The 16,858-nt window shown below is 39.0% G+C and overlaps 2 protein-coding genes and 1 long non-coding RNA gene across 3 annotated transcripts in view; 1 reads left to right on the top strand and 2 right to left on the bottom strand.

Moving 5' to 3' along the window:
- Nucleotides 1–3,264: 3,264 nt before the first annotated feature.
- tnfb (tumor necrosis factor b (TNF superfamily, member 2)) lies at nucleotides 3,265–5,196 on the top strand. The gene is made up of 4 exons (XM_046046126.1): nucleotides 3,265–3,696; nucleotides 3,801–3,855; nucleotides 3,969–4,028; nucleotides 4,307–5,196. Exons 1-4 carry the CDS (start codon nucleotides 3,508–3,510, stop codon nucleotides 4,756–4,758), a joined length of 756 nt encoding a protein of 251 aa, XP_045902082.1. The 5' UTR covers nucleotides 3,265–3,507; the 3' UTR covers nucleotides 4,759–5,196.
- Nucleotides 3,765–4,744, bottom strand: LOC123969027. Its single transcript, XR_006824611.1, has 2 exons — nucleotides 4,228–4,744; nucleotides 3,765–4,139 (listed from the first exon to the last, which is right to left on the bottom strand). It is a non-coding gene; the product is annotated as an uncharacterized LOC123969027 (long non-coding RNA).
- A 1,232-nt stretch (nucleotides 5,197–6,428) lies between the features above and the next one.
- The window catches only part of gabbr1a (gamma-aminobutyric acid (GABA) B receptor, 1a), a 107,123-nt gene continuing 96,693 nt past the window's right edge, over nucleotides 6,429–16,858 (bottom strand). The window contains exons 19-23 of the mRNA XM_046044020.1: nucleotides 16,414–16,507; nucleotides 14,159–14,286; nucleotides 11,635–11,763; nucleotides 10,906–11,049; nucleotides 6,429–8,595 (exon numbers count right to left, since the gene is read on the bottom strand). Coding sequence (XP_045899976.1) covers nucleotides 8,311–8,595; nucleotides 10,906–11,049; nucleotides 11,635–11,763; nucleotides 14,159–14,286; nucleotides 16,414–16,507 — 780 coding nt within the window. The 3' untranslated portion in view covers nucleotides 6,429–8,310. The remainder of the gene's footprint in view (nucleotides 8,596–10,905; nucleotides 11,050–11,634; nucleotides 11,764–14,158; nucleotides 14,287–16,413; nucleotides 16,508–16,858) is intronic.

Here is a 16,858-nt window from a genome sequence, read left to right on the forward strand (position 1 = left end):
CTGACTACTTGAAATTCTTGCCCCTTCAGACATAAGCAGTTTCCATGTTCTCTGACATCAGAAATTAACTTGTTGAATATTTCATTATTGCTGATAAGAATGATGGCCAAAAATACAAAAATAAGACCCAAGTTGTAATATATAATAATATAACAGTAGCAGTAGTGATCTATTGGTTTTTTAAATAAGCTCCAGACACATACAGTAGGAAAACAAAAAAGTTAAACGCCTAATAGTAAGTAAAGCTAAAGCGTAGTTTCTTGCAGGCATACCGGAGGTTTACAGGCCACCATACTATACATTCTAGTGACAGCGGAAGCCACTTTGCATTTGTGGTTAAACCTCATTCCGGCCCAGTTTATTCCCTTACATATCTCACTCTGAGCCCACACATGGCAACAAGAGTGAATGATGAGATGGAAACCAAAAGCATGTGATGTTGAGTTTTTGCTTCGTCAAAACTGGCACCTGTGATTGTGTCACCAGACAAATCTAAAAATGAAGCTCCTCACATAAACGCGGCACTTTGTTCGTATACAACAGCTTCCTTCCTCCACTTCCTCTCCCCTTCGCCTCCCACCCTCCTTCCACCCTTCCTCTTCCCTTCCTCTCCCTCCTGCCCCGAGGTAATCTTTGTCGGCATTGTGGTTGAGCTCCACTGCGTGGGGGCCACACAATCCTGGGATTTCATGATGCAACCCATGAGCAAAATCAGCAAAGAACAAAAGAGGGCTTTTTCAAAGTGTTCCAGATATCACAGGGGGAGTTACATATGGGGAATATGTCACCATATGATTAGGAGAGGACCAATAATGATTCAAGCACACAGGGAAAGGGCAAGGGCACTTAGATATGATGGATCAAAAGGGGGAGTTTTAGTTTCTGGCTCCATGAAGAGAGGTATTTGTCTCATGGAGGAATCCAGTGGGAGTTTGTGAGTTACATCTATGGTTACATATGACCTCTGACTGGGAAAATTTGTTTTTTATTATCAGCTTGGAAAGGTTCAACAGATTGTACACCATGATAAACATTACAGTATATGAGGTGGTAAGAACCAGAAAAAGTCTTTGTTATTTGCAGAGAAGGTGATCCATTTCTCCCATTTTCTAGGTAAAGTCTCTCCCTTTTTATCACATTACTTTAGTTTTTCCATCACATATACTGTATATCCTTTACTACCTCCATCTGTTGTTTAAGACTGTAAGGCTTCCTTTTGATATTATTATTATTGTTATCACTTTTTGCAGAAGAATTTTACAGAGATACAGATAATTTATTCTGTTATCAATTCAAGATGGAATATCTTACTGTCCTTGAGAATTTCATAACCTAAAATGACTCTAAGGGTTAAAGATTTTTTCTTCTAAAATATGGTAATCCTTTAACATGAAAATGTGGGAATCATTAGCATTAATGCTGCTTTTAACGTGAGGTGTGATGAAAAAGTAAATTTAATTCAACCAGATTTCTTCCATTTCCTGGAGTTTGTAGATGTGTGTTGGTGTTACGCATGTAGAATGCCAATCCTCTTTTATTTCTACATTTAGGTCCGATTTCCACTTTACTTTTACATAAAGAAAACTAATGTCTTTATGGATCTGTAAACCCTATCATGGTTATTTTTGAAAGAATAAAGTTGGGAATGTAGCTTGTGTATGAGCTTGGAGTACAGTCTGAGTTCAAAGGCTATCATTACCAAGAACTTCATTTAGTGAATCTTCTTATGATTAATTGAGACGAACTGCAAGGAAGTGATGTAGGTATTTGTTTGTGTGTCATGTGAGTGCATATGATCATTGTGACAATGAAATCATCCTGCATCTTGCTCAGTTAGTGTTTACAAGTTGGAATAAAACAGTCAAAGCCGGGAGGTGCGATTTCACTGCTATTTTCACACTCGTACATACACACACACACACACACACACACACACACACACTTAAAACTACAGTGCTCATATTCAACGCCGCAGTACTTGACATGTTTCCAAGAGACACAAACACACAATTCACTCAAAGCCACTCTGCACTCTGAGCAAAAAGAGCAATCAATAAAAAAGGGAAACAGAATGAGAAAGGGATGCTTAAGTGTTGCTAAAAATAACTGCCAAATAATAACAGAACATTCTGGACATTTCAGGCATGTGTGAGACGAAAAGTCCACGTATTACAACATACCATCTCAAACCAAAAAAAGTAAGGTGAAAGTGAAAAGGAGGAACCAAGGTAGAGACAGTGGCCAATAAGGAGAAGTTTAAAAACCAGTTTGTCGAGTGAGTTGCCTCATCTCCCAGTTCTGAAACAGAAAGACCAGAGCTGCCGAGGTAGTTTTCAGAAGTAATCTGTGTTTTTATGTAAATTTAAAGATGTCATAAGGAAAATGGAACAATATCCTAAATCCCCACTATGGTACATCAATGCTTTTAGGAATAATATATTAAATTGCAATGATCAGTAATTTATTGACATTTTATATTTTTATAATTTCTTACTTGATGACCATATCTTTTAATGTATATATTTTGTTTCTAGGTATCTTGTCATGTAAATGTTTCCTTGACTGAAATATTTACAATTTACAAATATGACATATAAATTAAAGGTTGTATGTATAATATTTTAGGTAATGTTGTATATCACCTGTGTAAGGCAGATGGGTTTACAGTTTAGGTATGTGGCTACTGAACCTCTGCTTGTACTAAAATGAATAGTATGAATGATAATATAGTAATACACAACTGTAATAACATGAAATATGTCCTCATAGGAGACGTTATAACTGTTCACAAATACCATACACATACCATAAACACTTAAAATGTACTTGTATCTGTTTACAATTACATTATATGGGATTATAAACCACTTATTAAAGGTTTATACAGTGCTTAGACAAGTCAAAAAAGCTCATGAACAGGTGGATTGTTTACTCAATATCACATTTTTGTGGTATTTCAAAACATCTGGTCTGAGGTGACCTCAAAATGTTGGTGAGCCGTGGATTCATGTGTTAATCTCAGCAGTTACAGACAGAGCTTACATTCGGTGGGTGGCTCAAGTCAGTAATGAACTCAATATGTGTTTATGGTTTCATGACTTTATGTCTGCCTCAGTGTGTGTGTACAGTTTTTGTGTCTGTAAAACAATGTGTGTGTGTGTGTGCATATCACTTTCCTATCCTGAAACCACAGCTCCTGTTGGGTTCTGCGCTCTGGTAAAACTCCACTAAAAATTCTGTGACTTCTCTTTCCCTTAGGTTGCGCTGCTGCTGCCTTTTGCACTGTCTCCACTTTCAGAGTGACATCACTGGAGTTTCCCTCTGCAGAAGCAGCTTCCACTGCATAAATACTACAAGCTCTCTCGCAGAGGTTCACTCTAACACAATAGCAACACAAAGAGAGAAGTACCACCAAAGAGCTCTAGAAGCACTTGAGGACACAGACACAGCATCCAGTAAAGTTTTTAGTTGGTAGATATTTTAAAACAGCAAGCAGTTGTGAACAGCATGGTTGCGTACACAACCACACTGGGTGACGTGGAGATGGGTCTTGAGGACAGGACGGTGGTTTTGGTAGAAAAGAAGTCATGTACAGGGCAGATATGGAAGGCGTCAGGGGCCCTTCTCATTGTGGCCCTTTGTTTGGGAGGGGTCCTGCTGTTTGCTTGGTGCTGGAATGGAAGGCCAGAAATTATGGTAAGGACTCTTTGATCTGAAATCTTTTAAAACCCTGTATTTTCTGAGAAAAAAAGGAAATGTCTGTGTTTCTTTCTGTAATCTGTTTTATTCTCTCCATACAGATGCAATCAGGCCAAACAGAAGCACAAGTAAAGGAGGACACATCGAAGAAAACAGGTGATTACATGCATGGGTGTTCAATTTTTTTTAACAAAGGCTGGTTTTGTGAGACATATTTGAGTATTTGTAGATGTTTTAAGACAAGCTCACATTTGTCTTCCTCTTCTCAGATCCCCACTACACGCTGAGCCGAATCAGCAGCAAAGCCAAGGCAGCCATCCATTTAGAAGGTGAGTCATAGCCAACCTTGATTTGATCCTCAGCAAACAATGGGCTCATGATTTCGGCTTTCAGAAGAACTTTTCAGACTCTTTCTTCCACTTGTGTGATACTTGGAGTTTCTGTTTTAAAAGCAAAATAAGGAGGTTGTTGCTTAAGTTATTTATTGGCTTCAGACAATCTTTCATTTCACTCATTTCAACAACATACCTGTTAATTATTCCCTCCTGTGGAGAGCAGAACCAAGATGAGTCAAGGCTGTAACAGCGCTTTCTTGCTCTTTTTCCAGGTATCTACAACGATGAGAGTTCGGAAAACCAGCTGGAGTGGAGAAACGATCAAGGCCAGGCGTTTGCTCAGGGAGGTTTCCAACTAGTGAAGAACCAGATTGTTATCCCACAAACTGGCCTCTACTTCGTCTACAGCCAGGCATCGTTCAGAGTCTCCTGCAGCAATGGCAACGAGGAAAGAGCGGGAAAAGGCCTTACTCCTCTCAGCCACAGGGTCTGGCGTTACTCAGACTCCATAGGAGGCAACGCTTCTCTGATGAGCGCGGTGAGGTCGGTGTGCCAAAACACAGCTAAGGAGGACAACACATCCGGACACGGCTGGTACAACGCAATTTATCTGGGTGCAGTGTTTCAGCTAAATAAAGGAGACAAACTGTGGACGGAAACCAACCAGTCACCAGAGCTGGAGACCGATGAGGGCGAGACTTTCTTCGGTGCGTTTGCACTATGAAATGACTCTTTGCTGTGATACTAACAGGAAAGATACAAAACTCTGCACAGTGTTTTTTTTTTTGTTTATTATTATTCATCTTCATGGTGATGTAGAAATGTTTAAATCTCAAAGGAGATAAAGCTTGTAGCCAAGCAGGCGCTGCGGATTTTTAAAAAGTCCTATAAACTGTAACAGTTTGCAACATTATTTCCACTTTGAGCACTTTTTGTACATTATTTATGCTGACCTGAGATTGTAGTATGCTGGACTTTTTCTGCTCTATCAGATCACGACACAGGCTCTTCCCTGGAGAGTTTAGTTCAAGGATTATAATGATAATGGTCAGAGCTACTATCATGTACTTTTACAACTTGTATGTATTTATTTGTATTTATTTATATTTAAATCTTTGGGTTAGGTGTTAAAGATGATATTTATATACTTAATTAAAATGCAAGACCACAAACAAAAATGTTGTGCTACCTCGAGGAATGGACTTATTTCATACCAAATAGAAATTTACAGTTGAGCTGGCAAACAGCTCCAGCCTTCCAGGGCAGTAGCTCACACACACATACTGCATCTGGCTCCTTCTATGATTTGGCAAACGTTTCTTGAAATTCCTCCCCAGACAGCAAATACTTCCTTTGTTAGAAAAGACAAGACGAGGGGAATTTCCTACTTTTTGAGTCTTGCTGAAAGCTTGGTCAGGTGGAGGCCCACAGAAGCCTCAGCCCAGAACGGGATTTCCCCAGTGACACCCCCCACCCCCACCCCTCACACCCTCTCACCCACACACACACAAACACCCTACATCCTCCCTCCTCTTCCACACCACCAGCCCCTTCACTCTGTTACCTCATACTTCATCTTCAGTCAGCTGGAAAGAGGCATGACATGGGAGATAGTTTGTGTCTGTCTGTGTGTGAGAGAGACTGCAGTGTTTATGTGACTGCATTTAGTATATATATATATATGTGTGTGTGTGTGTGTGTGTATTGCGGGATCATGAGACTGTAGCACAGCTGGTTTTGCCACATCTAAAAACACGTTATACAAATGTCAGATGTACTTGGGAGGAATTTGTCTTTTTATCTACAAACATCCACTTATTGTCTCAGTAACATGGTTCCCGCTGGCCTTCACAGCTGGTTATTGTGTTGAAAACCACTTCCCACATTCATTTAATGATCTCTTCTTCTGGGTTTATTATTTGTTCTTTGACACCTGCAAGCCAACCTGGAGAAAAATATAAACTTTCTCTGATAAATAAACTCAACCGGACAGAGTTAATTGCTCAAAAGGTCATTGTGAGTCAGAAAAGCAATAAATAGCTGGTGACATCTAGTGGATAATGTAAACATGCTCAGCTGTGGTAGCCATGGGATACTGAGACACAAGATAAGGAAGCTGTTTGAAAAAAAAAATTCTAAAAAGATAAAATGCTGGAAAATTAATCATGGAATTGTGGGTTTATATATAATTTCCATATATATTATAGGAGTTACCTGGGCTGAAAAAAGCTGATGAAAAGTCCACAAATATATTTTAGATTTTCAGGTAATTAGTAAGTAAGTATCACTTTTGTTCAAGAGTGCAGTGTTTTGGAAATTAACCCTGTAATTCCCTGTTGTTTATTGAACCTGTACTTACACTGATGCAAAAGGTACCACTGAAACAAACAAAAATTCCCAATGAAAAAACAGTTATTTTATTTATGGTACTCATATATTTGCATACACATACTCTCATACTCATAGACATAAATATATTAACATTTAAGATCTTAGATATGGTGAATACAAATATCATCAAATCCATGTATATTGTCATATATGTGCAAGATAATAGAACACATCCTAAATTATTTCTGCATTCATATGTTACACTGTCTGATCCAGGTACTGTACAGTTAATAAATATGGCCTATTTCATTCATTTATGTCCTGTGACTCTCCATACCCTGAGCTAAAACGTATTAGAATAACAGAAACATAAAGTGGAATAACCATAGTTTCTTCAGTTTAAAGTGCACACTGAAATATATATGTTTAAAAATATTTGACAAAGTATTGTTTTACCTGATGGTAAAGCTGTGGTATCATTGTTTTATAGCAGGGTTGTGCTGTAGCTACCTAGAAATAGCTCATGAATGAAATAGTCCAGATTAACTGCTGAATAAATGTCACATAACTTTCCATATATCCTTCTTTGATTCATTTACAACTTATCCAAAGGCAAAATGGGAAAGAAAAATAATAAAAAAAATAGCATCCATTCAGATTGTCTGTTAAAACATAACAAATAATCCTCATAAAATAAAAAAGGTTTACAAGAATGATGTGTAACAGATTCACATGTACAAAAATCTTGAGGAAAAAACTGTGCTTTCTCTGAATATCTACAGAAATAGCCATCGTAGAAGCCCCACACCGCACTGCTGCTGTAGAAATATTATTTGGCTTTTATTTTCAGGAGAAAGTACAAACTTTGAAAAGTTGGAGTTTTCCAGTTTTGAATTAAAATATCCCCTAACACTTACTACCTACAAACTGTGATCAATCACCTACAGCGGTCTGCATTAGATTCAGGATGAGGGATTTATTTGATGGCTACTACTGTACTATACTACTAAAAAGATACAACCCAAATCTTAAAAAATACATTGTAAAACATTATTTCAAATGGGAAAACTATCAAAATCTTTCTTACACATCAGCAAGTGTTGATCATTTTCTCCTTTAAAATGGGTCTAATATTCGTACATCAGCAAAGGACTGGATTTTTAAGATGCAGTGTTGTACTTGAATACACAGTCCTGACAACAGACATCCATACATGCCAAGCTCACTGGCCTTTCTAAATTATGGCTCTTTAATAATGCACATTATCACTTTTCAGTGAAACCAGTGTTCCACACAGTTGAGCTCAGCTGCTCTTGAGAGGACTCATTGGAATAAACTGTACATAGTTTTGTCCCTTTATAAATTTCAGTTTTTACAACTCTCCTGAAAAGTAAACAAATAATTTAACAACTCCATGACAAAACAGATCAGATATTACAGAACAATATAAATCACTACTGTATGTGCTTGCCTAGTCAACAAACTCGAGAGACAAAAGGTGGAGACGATATAGCAAAGACACAAACACAAACGTTTCCTTTAGAGATCGTTGACGCGGCGTCTCCACAACAGAACGAGATAACGAATGAGGGAGAGGAATGATTAAGGGATCTATCCGTTCACTTTACCTTTGAAAAGAACCTCAAGTGGTGTTAATCTGAGATGTGCTTGTTGCCGCGTCGTTGCTGGGATGAACACAGTGAGATCAAAACTATGAGGACAGGTGTTACCTGCGTGACTCTCCCCGAAGCTGCCAAGTGAGACACACTCCCCTCTACTTATTTGTGCTTCCACGCTGTTTTCTTTTTAAAACAGTGTCACAACACAGCTGTGCTCATCACAGAAACAAGTGAAAGTCACAGTGTCTCCTTGTGCTTTGTGTCCCCCATGTGCATTTCGCAAAAATCCCCACACCCCATCCCACCACCCCAAACCCATGTCTTGCCTATTTGTACAGCAGTGGGATCTGGCTGTTGTGACAGTGGTTGCGGCTCATCTTGCTGTCGGCCGGATACAGGTTGGAGGAGTTGGAGAAGGAAGGCGGGAGGGAGTGATTGTCCGTGGTGGGGTTGGGGTAGCCGGGCGGGGGAAGCAGGGACTTGGGATCTGGCTGGGACGAGGGTGGTGGAGCGTTGTGGTTCTGATTCTGGCCCGTGGATGGTCGGCGGCGGTTGCGTAGAGCCTGTCGCTCAGCCAGCTGGTTGCGGAGCGCCGATACCCTCTCTTCTTTCTAAAGACACAAGAGGAGAGGGAGATTGTTGTAGCGATGTCGGTCCGCACATTAAAATAACGCAAGGGTAACACTTAACACACTTTAATTTTAACACACGCACATTTATAAGCATTTTTAGCAGAATGTTGATTGAAATACCATTTTGATCATTTTGAGTTCCAGAGTTTTCAGGCCAAATATGTTAGTAAATAAATATATTTGGGGTTTAGACAGTTGGTCAGATGAAACAAGACATCTGAAGATGCCACTTAAAAACTATGATGAGCAATTTTTAAACATTGTATAGAATAAATAATTAGTCAATTAATCTGGAAAATAATCTGCAGATTAATCAATAATGATAGCTAGTTGCAGACCCAATAAGCAGTATGTAACACATATATGGGTTTATAGGGTTTATGATATACACACTTTAATGTGGTTGGATAGACACTATAATGTGGTTGTAAGCAGATATAAGTGTTTATTAATGTATTTGACAACAACAACACCTCCTTCTCTGGTCACCCATAGGTGGAGGCTAGTGTATAAACAGATAATGACAATGAATGACAGTGAATGACAATATAGTAAAACACAGTTGTAATAACAGTTGTTATAACCAAATACTGGACATTAATAAACACTATATCCTTATATCAACTACAACTACATTATGGTGTGTTATAATAAACCATGTATTAGATGTTTATATAGTGCGTACTGTAGAAACGCTAATAGGGGGTTGAAGTAAAGTGTTACCCATCTAAGATGAGAAAATCTGTGTGCCACAACAGTAGGGCTGCAACTAATGACTATTTTTGTTGTCGACTAATCTGTTAATTTTTTTATTGGATTGGTCGACTAGTCACGATTATTTTTGTCACCCCCTAACCTTAATTAACCCATTTAACTAATTAAATATATTTCAAGTGAATTACTGATCTCTAACACACGGCCTAACTAGCTAACTATTCAGAATGAACACCAGTATCAACGCCAGGGGGAAACCAGGGAAGTAGACAAGACAGCGTAGGCTACTACTATAATTCACAGATTTACACAAACTTGTTGACGATGTGAAGCAGCTGCAGTTTGGTTAGGTTTAGCCTCCAAAAATACTTGGTTGGGTTTAGGTACTAAAATACTTGGTTGGGTTTAGGTACTAAAAGTACTTGGTTGGGTTTAGGTACTAAAAGTACTTGGTTATGGTCAGGAAAACATTGTCGTTTGGGTTTAGTCACAGATTCACAGCCCGAAAACGTTTGAGCACATTTTCGATTCGCCATCAACTTTGGTAGAACTCCCCATATTCAAATTCTACAAAGTTGATTTCTCAATTTCTCACCTCAAAACTGCTCAAAAGTGTACTTAGTGATTAAATAGCATACAAAACTTGTAAAAACGAAAGCTGTCCTGCTGTTCGCGTCTTTCTCCGTTGCTGTACGCTTCTTGCAGGAAAGCTTCTTCCTCCTGAGTAGTTTTACAGTCAAGCAGTCATGGCAGACAATGGAAGCGATACTGCCTTCCTGTAGTGCATTGCAGTTAGAAATAAACAACCAGAAATGTTCCTAATATGAGCAAAACCCTTTTCCACTACCTTCCTCGGAAGAAAATATTGCATGAAATCCTTTTCATATGTGGCCAACAATGGCACATACACCAACTTCCTGCCTAGCACAATAGCTTTATGAAGCCATTCACGGTTTTAGAGCAGAAGGATCTCCTAGCACAAATGAGTGTGACATTACAAGTCGCGACCTTTTTATATACAGTCTATGGTTGCGACAATGTGGATATTTTACAAGAGCGGACCAGGTAAAGCGACAGTGAACACACCAGTCAGATGTTATTCGGTTTTTTAGTGACTTTATACAGCCTAGCCTACTACTGATGGAGAAGTCACCGAAGCGGACATACAGGGAGAGAGAGACGGTAAAACTGTTTTTCCACTGCAAGGTACCAGCTCGACTTGCCTCGCCTTTTTTTTTTCGTATCACCTCCGTCTTATCTGTCTTAACATTCTGAGTAATGTTGAAACGTTTTAACTTAGATCAAGAGACAGCTGTTTGTGGGTCTCTGGTGTGTGTGTCGCATTGAACATTTCGTCGCGGCAGTTGTGTGTGGCGTCGCTATGACGACTAGCTACATAGAGGGGTGCCATCTCTGGGTACTATGCAATGGAAAACCTACCTACCTTACCTATATGTCCATTAATATATGTATTATACAACATCTGCCTCCTAAATGAATTTAAATGTACTTAATGTGTCTGCCACTTACTAATGTGTATGTGTCTCTATAATGTAGCATATATAATGTCTTCACCTCCTGAATGATCTTTTGCAGCTCCCTGTTCTCTCTCTCCAGCTGCCTGGATTTTTCCTCGTCATTGTTGTTGGTGGACGAGCCGGTCTTCAGAGTGTCCTGCTGCTCCGACTGCCACTCGCCACGAGTGATGAGACGCCGCATCTGGACCATCACAGGGACAGGAAGTCAGTAAAAAGCAAAATCAGGCCTGAGTGTATTGGCGTGCTGAATGAATATTGCAGCTATATACAATTATACACTTGTTGAGAACGCATTTTTAATATCTGCAGCCCTTTTAGCCATGTCTGCAGGCTTCAAGATGTTTTCATTACTGAAATTATATGTTGCCAGACATGTAAAATGTCTCACTTTGTTTGTGCTAGAGTATTTTTTTTAACAACCCGAAACAGCAGTTTACAGCAGCTAAACATATAAAAACTTGTTATATTAACTATCTAACTTAACAGATTATTGTTGTAATGGCGGAATCACAGATTAAATATTTGATCATTTTAGTAGCCGTCTTATTTGATGTCACAGCCAATCCAATATTCCACTGCACACAAAAATAAAAGCAAGTTTTGTCGGTTTTTAAAATGCAGAACAACTTTTCATGCAACATGCAGTACAGGCTGGACTTTCTTCCTACAGACAGTGAGACTGGCAGGTTTGACCTTTGGTTTAACTGCAATATGAGTGAACTTTTCAGTGTGTGCAACAGTTCCTAAAGGTGTTTCTGACGAGTACCTTGGGTACAAAAAGCACCACCAGAGTGATATAGGCAGAAAAGACGATTGCTAGAGAGGCAAAGGCAAAGGCGGCGTCCTGCTGTGAAGACAGGATCATAGTCACTGGAGCCGTGATCAGGCACAACACCTGTAGAGAGAGAGAAAGACCAATACAGAGAGAGAGAAACGGAAAGAAAGAGAGATGGAACAAAGGATAAGGAAAAGGAAAAGTGAGGTTTAAAGTAAAGAGAAAGAAGGAGGCAGGAGGGGTTAGAGGAGTGGAGGTGGAGAATAAAGCAAAGTGTGAGAACGAGAGATCCAGAGAACGAGAGGGGAGGAAAATCACATCCATAAAAGCATTAGGCATCTGTTTATCATTCCGGGTAGGGCTCCCATGTGAAAACAGCATTAAAAAGTCATGACTGAAGTGGCAACAGCGCGCTGACAATCACCACATTGTCATCTCATCAGGGCCTAGAGCTCGCAGCTTAGCAAAGAGGAAGGAGGTCCCTTTACAGATGCCATTAACTATTGAAATCATCATAAAACTGTGATGTGTATATCATAACATTAAATAATAACATTAGACTTGTCTCACATTATGGAACTATGTGATGAAATGAGCATGCAAACTGCATTTAACGCTCTCATAAATAACCATGAATAATGATCAATGATAAATCCTCTCCTTGATGGAGGAGGCGAGATCAATCCATTTACTAATTACATATCCACAAAGTATAAGCTAATAAATGTTAGAATGCTCATTAAGATGCTTCATCTTTTATTTATTATTAGGAATCCATGAAAGCAAAGGAGATTTTAGTAAAATGGCTGTTAAAGACTAAAAAAAATGTTTTCCTGATTTTGATCAAAACAGAAAAACTCCTCTGGCAGTGACACAAACCACTTTTTTCAGACATATTACATCAATTACAAAGTTACCCTGTGTCAAGCATATCAGGAAATGGCAGCAAAGCGAACGTGAAAGTGGCTAAAGCGAACATAATGACAGCCATTTCAGTGTAAAGTGCATCCTAGGGGCCTCAGTTTAGGATGATTCACTTGCTATTAACAGCCACAGAAAAATGTTTATGACTGACAGCAGCGTTTACCACTGTACTTTAGGGTCTACATGAGTAAACCTATTCCTGCTATAGTGCAAGGTAAAAGCTTCATACAAAACACTGTGTATATCATATCTGTCATTCAGACACAAAAATGCATACAAACAAATGCATAACTCACATTGGTCACAGATTGCATCCCATAGTCTATATATGGTCAGTATTAAAGCTAAAGTACAAAGCACTCAACTACAAAACTAAGGTATCCTTGAGTTGCATTAGATGGTGCCACAATAATAATTTGTGATGTACCCTTTCATATTTTATAGATTTTATTTTTTTAGTGGCATTTTGCCTTTACTGACAGTGACACTAGAGAGAGACAGGAAAGGCAGGAGAGAGGGCGGGGATGACATGCAGCAAAGGGCCCAGGCCAATCTCAAACCACTGAGGTGAGGACTCAGCCTTGATATGTGATATGCGCTTTACCAGGTGAGCTACCAGGGCGCCCCTATTTTATTGATTTTATTGAATTTCACAAGTACATCCCACTGACAAGAAGTTTTCATTTTATGAAGGAGACCTGAAATATGACTGTTAGTATCATGGCACAACAACACTATAAGCATCAAATATATAATTTATACAAGCAGCAGCTTTTGCTGGCAGTTTTATGATTGGCACAGATATGCGTCCAGGGATCTGCATTTTAGAGTATAAAATCTCAAGAGGTACTTGCGGAAAACCTTGAATATTTTATATAAAAGTCTGTCTGTGTGTCTGCTCCAACCAATCGTTGTACCAACATGTACTTTTCAGTATTTTATACTAGATCATCAATCTGTGATATTCATCACATCCCAAAGGTTGTTTGGAGAGAAAAAGTTGTAATTTCTTTCCACTGTGCCCACAATGGACTTATTGTTGAATGATTTTTGAAGATTGATGCTAAACGGTGAATCAAGAAACCTTGAAACTACATAATTTTTACACTCCATTGTAGCTGCACGGTAAGTATTTCAATGCAAAGTTCTGTCAGGTTTAGCCAGTCATCTACTCAAATAAGGAAAATACACCACAGAGGCACTAAGGGAGCATCAAGTTATCTATGAACTCTATTAACTTTTATAAGCTGCAAAGAGCAGCCCCTTGAGAATGTGGCTTTTAAGCCCTTGCAGCTAAAATGTCTTTACATGCTGTTCTGTTGCCTGTTTTGCACTGAAATGAGCTGGAAAGTGGCTTCTGGAAGCCAGAAATCTCAGCACCAAACAAAGTAATCATGGAGGCCCTGGCGTTGATTAACTCCCCACAGATATACTCCATTTTGTGCTAGGGGGTAATAAAAATTGTACTTATTGCCACTTGAATGTTATTCAGTGTGCTACAGATTGGTCTTTGCAGAGAGCAAAACAGCAGACAGCAGCACCAAGAAACAGGAGTTCAGGCGTGACGGTGTCATTTCTTTTTTGGACTCACAGCAACGTTGTAAATAGCCATCCCCACGGCCCGATGGTCATTGATCTTTTCTGTGGAGACAGACTTGGTCTCGTAAGCCAGAAATATGCCCAGCAGCAGCAGCAGACCCTTGTAGCCATAAACCACACCTACAGAAAGAGGGACACAGTGGGAGAATGTAGGTGAGTATGCAGCCATGTTTGCATGAACATGAAAATAATATAATATGATTTGTACAATGCTACTGAGGCACTAATTTAAGTAATGCAGAGCCTATGTATATAATGGTGTATGGAAACAAATGGAAGCCACATGTTTTGTAGTTCTGAAAGACAAAATTATTGATGGCAAGTTAAAATCTGAAACTGAAAGCTAAAGCTAAAGAATTGATCCAGAAATTAACTAAACTATAAATAAGTGTATGTTTTGTTATTTTGTTATTCTATACTTTGGCATTTAGTTTTAGCTTTTCATTTACAATTTTGTCTTTTAAATTGACAAAACATTTGGCTTCATGTGTTTCCATACATGTAAACCAGATTCTGTGATTGTATTGATACAGTTCCAGTAAGATCTTAATTAAAGTGAGCATAATCAAACTGTAACACTGTACTGTACACTGATCTTAAAACAAACACACACCTGTTAGGACACACAGCATTAACACTTTGGTTGTATTTTTTAAATTCTGGTCTAGTTGCTTGTGTGCTCAGCACAAAGTTTTTTATGCAGACAGAGAGTGTTCTTAATAATATTTTGGACCAAGTCTTTGAAGAACCACAGAATATGCTGAGCATATTGTAGGATCTAGTGATAGCAACCTTAGTGACATATTGAGGGACAACAGAAGATATGAGGGAGAACTACACATCCTGTGAAAATGGTTAAATAATTGGCTTGGAGACAACAAATTCATTACAGAAAGTCTGCATTTCAGACTGTTAAGTTTCAAAGATGTGGGCATTTGTCATACAGAGTGAGTTGCATTATGGGAATTGTAGGGTTGTTCTTGGAGCTTGAACCATATTAGGAACTAAAAGTCTGGATTTCTTGGCTTTGGCTTTACATCAATTGTGAGCATTCCTAAAAGAATTGGCATGGCTCTAGGTTTAGCAGTTGGATTGCCATGAAAATTGGTGTAGACATTCAATGCACCCCCAGTACGAACCCTCATCAGGTCAAAATTTCATTTGGTCTGACTATTGGCAAAACTTGTGATATTCACATCAGCTTCAGCTGTTTTTAGTGCTAATTATCAAGTTTTAGCTGGCTGAAATGCTAATCTAACATGGTAAACATGGTAAACATTATACCTGCTTAAAATCAACATTATAGCATTTTCACAAGCAGTGTAGCATGCTGCTGAATTTAACAAAGCATCATTGTAGCTAAGTACAGCTTCACCGAACTGCTAGCATGGCTGTTGACGATGAAAGTGTAACACTAAATAAACTTGCAACTTATTTCTTTAGTTTTTAAACATATAAAACAAACCCATTGTGGGAATTTGTCAAATAATGGGATCATGTAAATGGCTTAACATGACTATTATTTGCTTCTAGCGTAGGAGATAGTAACATTGTGAACAGCTCAGTGTGGCCATTGAGGGAGTACCTGAGTATGACAGAGTTGTGCAGAGGTAGAAAACCAAAAATGTAGATACAAAAATAGATACAGTGGCAAAACGGTTGAATATGTTGAAAGACAGTCAGAGCCAGGCAGACTGACAGAGAAAAGAGAATATAACTGTGAAAGAGAGTAAAGCAGTGAAGAAAAGAGAATCTGTGACTGAGTAAGTTCGACACTTCTTCAGACTGTCCATTGTTTCTTTATACCCCCTGATATTAAAGCACCATGTTTTCTTCTCTGAGAAAGGAAATGCTATGGGGCAATGGCCCAGTTTGTGACCCATATTATTTGAATTTCAGCACCATTATACTTTCATGAGAGCTGCCACGCTACAAAAGACAGAAGAGAAATAGACAGGGAGAGAGAGGGACTGCGTGGGCCAACAAAAAGAAAATAGGGAGAAAAAAGGAATCAAACGTAAGGGGGTGGTGGGGGCTGAGGGAGGCGGCTGTGATATGAGACCTGTTTAATTCAGAGTGAATGGCAGTGTGTGTGTGTGTGTGTGAGTGTGTGAGTGTGTGGGTGTGTGTGTGTGGGTGTGTGTCTGCATATGTCCATGTGTGACAAAAATATTCAAAACCATAGCAGGGTAAAGAGTGAAAGAGAAACAGATTGAGATTTTTTATAAAAGAAGACAGGACCAATACCGAGCCACGTGTTCATCTTCTCTGAGCTGCAGTGCTCCAACAAGGGCTGAATCAGGACATCCAAATCTTCTTTAGGGTCTTCTTTAGTGAACTTCTACTCACATGGCAGACCGAAGAAGGGGGGAGAGGAATGGAAGGATAAAGAGATAGAGGTAAAGAGAGAGAAAAGAGAGAAGTGGAGATAATAAGAAACGATGAGGCAGCAGCAGACTGGAGAAGGAGGCAAAAATGCACAGTAAGCATAAGCCCCAGAGACTGCACGGTTGATCCCCTCGGGTAAATAGGTCTTTCCCATAAGTCCGATATAGATGACAGATGAATTAAAATACTATCAGATATTCAATAAATATGAAATTTGGCAATTTTAAAACTCCATATAAGGTGACCGTAACTGTAGTTAAAGTAAATGCTATGCAGATTAGGGCTGATGATGATTTTTTTACCA

Source organism: Micropterus dolomieu, linkage group LG03 (assembly GCF_021292245.1).
Source record: "Micropterus dolomieu isolate WLL.071019.BEF.003 ecotype Adirondacks linkage group LG03, ASM2129224v1, whole genome shotgun sequence".
In the NCBI taxonomy this organism is placed as follows: domain Eukaryota; kingdom Metazoa; phylum Chordata; class Actinopteri; order Centrarchiformes; family Centrarchidae; genus Micropterus; species Micropterus dolomieu.